Genomic DNA, 5,325 nt, shown 5'->3' on the forward strand with positions numbered 1-5,325 from the left:
AAATAACATTATAAAATTCTCGTAATTAGAAACATTTTTTAAATAGAAAATATAGTATTTTTATTATTTTTGAAACATTGCTGCAATATTGCTATCGAAAGTTTGCAATTTTATATCCCTGCAATGTCTCTACAGGGTTGCACTGCAATCTGTAAGATTTCAGTAAGATTGCAACGTTTCTGCAATGTAACTGCAACCATCTGTGCTGTATGGGTTTTGTCCCCTCGGTTGTTCGACGTTCCTTTTTCACACAAGTATTTTAATATAGAGGAAAATCCCCTGTTATTAGATTTCTAATATGAGATAGCAGGCTTTCAACATCCAAACTCAATCACAAATCTTTTGCGTAACGTTTACACGATCCAACAATGATTTTTCCACCGAATACATTTCGCTCCAAGGGCAGCAAATTCGTGGTAGAACCAGTAGATACCAGTAGATACTGGTACCATCCCTGCTATCTTATATTAGGAGCTTGTGACATAATAGATTTTCCTCTAACAGCTATAAAATATCTCGAGGCCCACCACATGTGCTTTAACTCGTAAATAGTGCAACATTGTGCAACATTGGGTCTGTTCTTTATAGCTGAACTGGCTGCACTAGTTCAGAGTTTGTCTTTTTCCCTCCACATTAGAAGGAGAAAGATTAACTCTGAACTAGCGCAGCCAGTTCAGCTATAAAAAAAACAGATCCGTTGTGCAACATTACGCAATTTTAAGATACACGCTGAAGAAGACTTAGTATAGTCGAAACGTCGTCCGTTATTTTATTACACTTTACTTTTAACAAATAATTATTTACATTAAACCTAGGAAAAAAGGCGTTACCTCGTACTTTATACTGTTTTTTCTTTTATATAATGTATTCCACGGACTTTTGTTTACTGATTTTTATTAATTAAACATCTACTTTGTTAATTTATTCATTGCTCGTAAATACATTGGCCGTAATTTTCCTTCACTCTTTTTATTAAAAAAGATGAGCTTGTACTTATTCTTAATTACGCAAAACCCTCTATACTCCATGTAGACGACAATAGAATTGGAGAATGAAATCTGTAACAGTTAATTCAGAATTTGCACAATTATTCTAGATGGTGTAATCCGTGCCGCATGCTGACTCCAAGAATAGAAACGGTTGTTGCTGAAAAACAAGGGAAGGTACTGTTGGCAAAGGTCGATATCGACGAGAACACAGATCTCGCCCTTGACTATCAGGCAAGTAGTGCTTTAGCACTTTTAGACTAATTAGGTATCTAAAATCATGATGGCGCAGCCAATTTGGTAACAGTATAATTTAATGTTGAGCCTTTCTAGGCAAAAGTTCAGGGTTATAATTACGCTCGATTGCGCGCGGACGTCTTTTATCTCACGATTAACTTGAATTAACTTCGTTTCACAAGCAAGTAAATAAGGAGGCCAAGATTCACAAGCATATAGGTTGACAATTTATGAGGTAGCGGACTTCGTTTCTTATTGTGTATTAATTTTCAGGTGGGATCTGTGCCTGTGCTCATCGTTATGAAGGAAGGAAAGGTTCTCGAAAGAATAGTCGGTCTACAGGACACCGACAAGCTCAGACAATTTGTTAACAAGTATGCAGAGTAGCAAAAATTGTTATGTAAATTACCTCTGATGGTCGCAGTTTTTTGTTAATCCTTGTATAGAGAATTTTTACATTGCGCTTCAAAATCTACACAACTATGTTTATAGTAAATTTTTCTTAGCCACTAAGTAAAATGTATCCCGATATAAATATATATACAGATAACATTGTGCAAAACAAGTTGAGATTTTGCGCTTTGCAGATTCAGTAAAAGGTTCTTATCAATGAGTATCCCCTTTTTAAAAATATAAATTGTCTCGTTTTTATTTATGATGAGGTGAAGTTATAAGATAATCATTAATGTTTCACATAATGTACGTCATATGTGTTCAACGGAGGTTGAAAAAATTTTCAAATAACAGAAGACTTTGCCTATAAAATTAGTGAACAGACTTCTACATTTTGTACTCATCATAATTGAAAAAAAAATTATATACAAATGATGTTGCATAAGAATAAACTTGGATAAATATCTATTATAATTGAATATTAAATTCTAATATATTCTATTTTCTCATTGAAATTGTTCACAGCCAAATTTACTCTTAACAAAATCAAGTTGTCTGTCCAGATAAACCATCGCAGTCATTATATAATTAAACTATAATTTAGTGTCTAAATAATTTTAAGTCTATAGCGAAAAATAATACCTAATAATAATTGGTATTATTTTTCGCACTAAACTTAAAATTACAATTATTTAGACACATCCTGTCTTGGCTCTTACTCCTTTATTACTTCGTACTTGTGTTGTCATTAGAGCCTTATGAATTTTATTAATTGTTTGAACTATAATTGTACGAGAAATATGTGAAAATTTTTCACATATCTTTCGTGCCGGACATTAAATGCTGCTCTTCCCAACGTTTCCTCATTTATTTCAAGCTCAAAATTTCTCGTCAGGTGTTAAAGTCTGTAAAAGTTCTCGCGCTCTAATATAATCAACTGTGTCCATAATCGCTCTTTTGCACTCTTCGTTCGTTTCCTCGTCGACTTTCTTTATAATGTCCATAGCTTTTTGTATCAACACTTTACGCGCCCTGCCTTTACACTCTTCAAAATACTCCAGAACGGTGGGAAACATCGCGTCAGAAACGGCATGCTTCTTCATCATATTATCCATCAACCAGATCTGCTTGAGCTTCTCGAATTTCCATTCCTTTCTGCTATGTTTCCACTGTAATAACAATTGTATCAAAAATTTGAGAAGTGAATAGATCACCAAAATATTTACATATTAACAAGCAGAAGAGAATGCGCGCTCGCGTACTGTATTTATGTAAAGTATTCCAGAATTAACTTTTTAAATATTAAAAGACTTTATTCCTCCGTCTGAACACGCGGGCTTACGGCGCCTGAGCCGAAGTAAAAGTGCCACGGCGCACGGAGAAGCTTGAGCGGCAAGACTTGAGATGTAAGAATTTCAACCAACTGGAATTTTCAGCGTTGCTAAAGTTTCAAAATAGCTGCTTGCAATCCCGAATGCGATCGATTGTTTTTCTTAAGTTTTTCGGCGACAGGGCCCTGATATGAACGTATGTCTCTCCCTTTGTACTGTATTTGGAATTCATTAAAGACAAATCATTCAATAACTTTTATCAAAATGATAAATTGTCGACTACAATGTAGACAGATGTTTTGTGAATTATTTTAGATTTTTTTCTAGTTCAAGGTGAGAAAAATGACGTAGAATGCGAACGTTTGCTTAAAAAAAGAGGGGAAACGGTTATTAGAGTTAAGGGACGATTTTAGAATTGAACAACTTACCATGAGTATATAGTTGTGTGCCTGTTGCAAAACACGTTCTTTACGCATTTCAGCGCTTTTGAGTTCTTGCAGGGCAATCTTCTGCTTTTTCAACTGCCTTTTAGACGGCTGCTTCGCATTTTGACTCGAATCCGTCGAGACATCCGTATTAGTAGTAGCAGTCTCACTATAAAAATTGTTTAACCAAGCTTTGACTAGTCGTACAGATTGATCCATGATCCAATATTTCAACAGGGCCCGGTTTCACCAAACGTTACTTAACTTCAATTTTCGTTTAATTCACGTTTGTCTCTTTTTAGAGTAACAGTTGGAAAGAGACAAAGAACGAATTAAGCTAAGCTTAAACTTAAGCGACGTTGGTGAAACCGGGCCTAGATCTGCTAAGGCCCGGTTTCACCAACGCGAGTTAATCTAATCGATCGGTTAACTTAACAGGGTGCCAACATAAAACTTCTTTATTAACCAAGAAAATAGGTTAATAAAGAAGTTTTATGTTGGCACCCTGTTAAGTTAACGGACCGATTAGATTAACTCGCATTGGTGAAACCGGGCCTAAGTCTTGTAACCAAACATATTATGAACATTCCTTATACGAATCTCTTATAGAAACATCTTAAATATCTTTATGGTTAATATAGTTGCTGCTAAGGTGTGCTGTCGTCAAAAATTTAATTTAAAGTACAATTATATTTCTGGTAGGGCGAAGTGTTCAAGTATCTTACCGGCTGTCGTTCACTCTCGCTCTCTTCCTCTCTGGCGTCTTCTCTTGAGATATTACAGTTTGTTGATTGTTCGTGGAAGCTGCAAAAACATTTGTCATGCATAATAAATCCAATATGTTTTATACAGGGTGGGCCATTTTAATCTGTACATGGTAATATTTCCTCAGGTAGGGATGATAGCGGAAAATGCCTCGGACAAAAGTTGTTGGGTTTCGAGGGAGACATAAGATGGTGTCAGTAATTTAACCTTGACTAGTTGCTTGAAGGTCACCTTCAATTTTTTATCCACCTTCATTTCTAGCAATAAATTTTTTATTACACAGATTTTACTTCAAGAGCAATAAATTCATGGTGGAACCAGCAGACGATGCCTATTAATGCAGTAAAAACCCTGCTATCTCTTATTATAATGGGGGACTTTCCTCTATGTACAATTCTATTCGTTTCCGTGCACTTCTGTGGTGGAAATCTTCTTCGAACTTCCTCTTACTGTGTCCCACTGTTAATGTCCATTTCCATCAATGCAGATTAACTTTGATCTCGGTTTAACTTACTTTTTTCTGGCTTCAGGAATTGGAAGAGGATACAAACTTAATTAAATTGGGACTAAAGTTAATCTGCAACGGTAAAACTGGGCGATAGATAATCCAACCGCGTGTCAATAACAAGTACATCTGATTACTTTGCGAGCAAGGCCGACAGTACGATAGAGAAACTCAATCAAAGGCCTGGTCTACAATGAGTTGTTAGTCGTTAGTCAGAAGTCGGAACTATATGTCGGTCCTTTTTCTTCCACCTATAAAGGAAAAGGATCAACATATAGTTGCGACTTCTGACTAACGATTAACGACTCATTGTAGACCGGGCCTTACAATTAGAATCGCTGGCTCACCTTCGGCCTTTTCCCTCTCGTCATTCCGCTTTCTCTTCTTCCGCTTCTGCAACTTGTCGTCGTTATTCATGTTATCATACAATATGTATCAGAGCGATGCTTTTCAACTAGTTTCGACGAAGCGCAAGTAGTCTTCTCGTTCAGCGACACCGAACTCGTCAGTCCGCTCCACGGTCGGAGGAGAAATGCTCTTCTTTTCTTCCTGGCCTTGCCTTCTGCCGAAGATCAATATTGGCCGTAAACGTGTAGAGTGGGGTCGGAGTCGTCGGCCACGGGCCTTTGGTTCCGGACTCTCTGGAGGAGAAATGTTGATCGAGCCGATTGAGGTTAAGGGTT

The 5,325-nt window shown here is 36.7% G+C and overlaps 2 protein-coding genes across 4 annotated transcripts in view; one reads left to right on the top strand and one right to left on the bottom strand.

Moving 5' to 3' along the window:
- Positions 1-1,836, top strand: part of LOC105558724 (thioredoxin, mitochondrial-like) — a 3,424-nt gene extending 1,588 nt beyond the window's left edge. For all 3 annotated transcript variants that reach the window (XM_012006572.1, XM_012006573.1, XM_012006571.1), the window contains exons 3-4: positions 1,097-1,220; positions 1,497-1,836. In XM_012006572.1, the coding sequence (XP_011861962.1) occupies positions 1,097-1,220; positions 1,497-1,610 (238 nt within the window). In that variant the 3' untranslated portion in view covers positions 1,611-1,836. The remainder of the gene's footprint in view (positions 1-1,096; positions 1,221-1,496) is intronic.
- A 629-nt stretch (positions 1,837-2,465) lies between these two features.
- Positions 2,466-5,319, bottom strand: LOC105558727 (uncharacterized protein C7orf50). The gene is made up of 4 exons (XM_012006584.1): positions 4,990-5,319; positions 4,098-4,176; positions 3,376-3,541; positions 2,466-2,785 (listed from the first exon to the last, which is right to left on the bottom strand). Exons 1-4 carry the CDS (start codon positions 5,057-5,059, stop codon positions 2,495-2,497), a joined length of 606 nt encoding a protein of 201 aa, XP_011861974.1. The 5' UTR covers positions 5,060-5,319; the 3' UTR covers positions 2,466-2,494.
- Positions 5,320-5,325: the final 6 nt, after the last annotated feature.

The sequence above is a fragment of the Vollenhovia emeryi genome, unplaced genomic scaffold (genome assembly GCF_000949405.1).
Source record: "Vollenhovia emeryi isolate VEMERY1.0 unplaced genomic scaffold, V.emery_V1.0 DF939317.1, whole genome shotgun sequence".
NCBI lineage: Eukaryota > Metazoa > Arthropoda > Insecta > Hymenoptera > Formicidae > Vollenhovia > Vollenhovia emeryi.

What these genes read in the sequence shown, in the direction of transcription:
- LOC105558727 (XM_012006584.1), bottom strand. Translation starts at nt 5,059, where the DNA reads ATGAATAACGACGACAAGTTGCAGAAGCGGAAGAAGAGAAAGCGGAAT. An exon ending in CGAGAGGGAAAAGGCCGAAG is followed by an intron (nt 4,177 to 4,989) that starts GTGAGCCAGCGA and finishes ATGTTTTTGCAG; the next exon opens with CTTCCACGAACAATCAACAA. An exon ending in GCGAGAGTGAACGACAGCCG is followed by an intron (nt 3,542 to 4,097) that starts GTAAGATACTTG and finishes CAATTTTTATAG; the next exon opens with TGAGACTGCTACTACTAATA.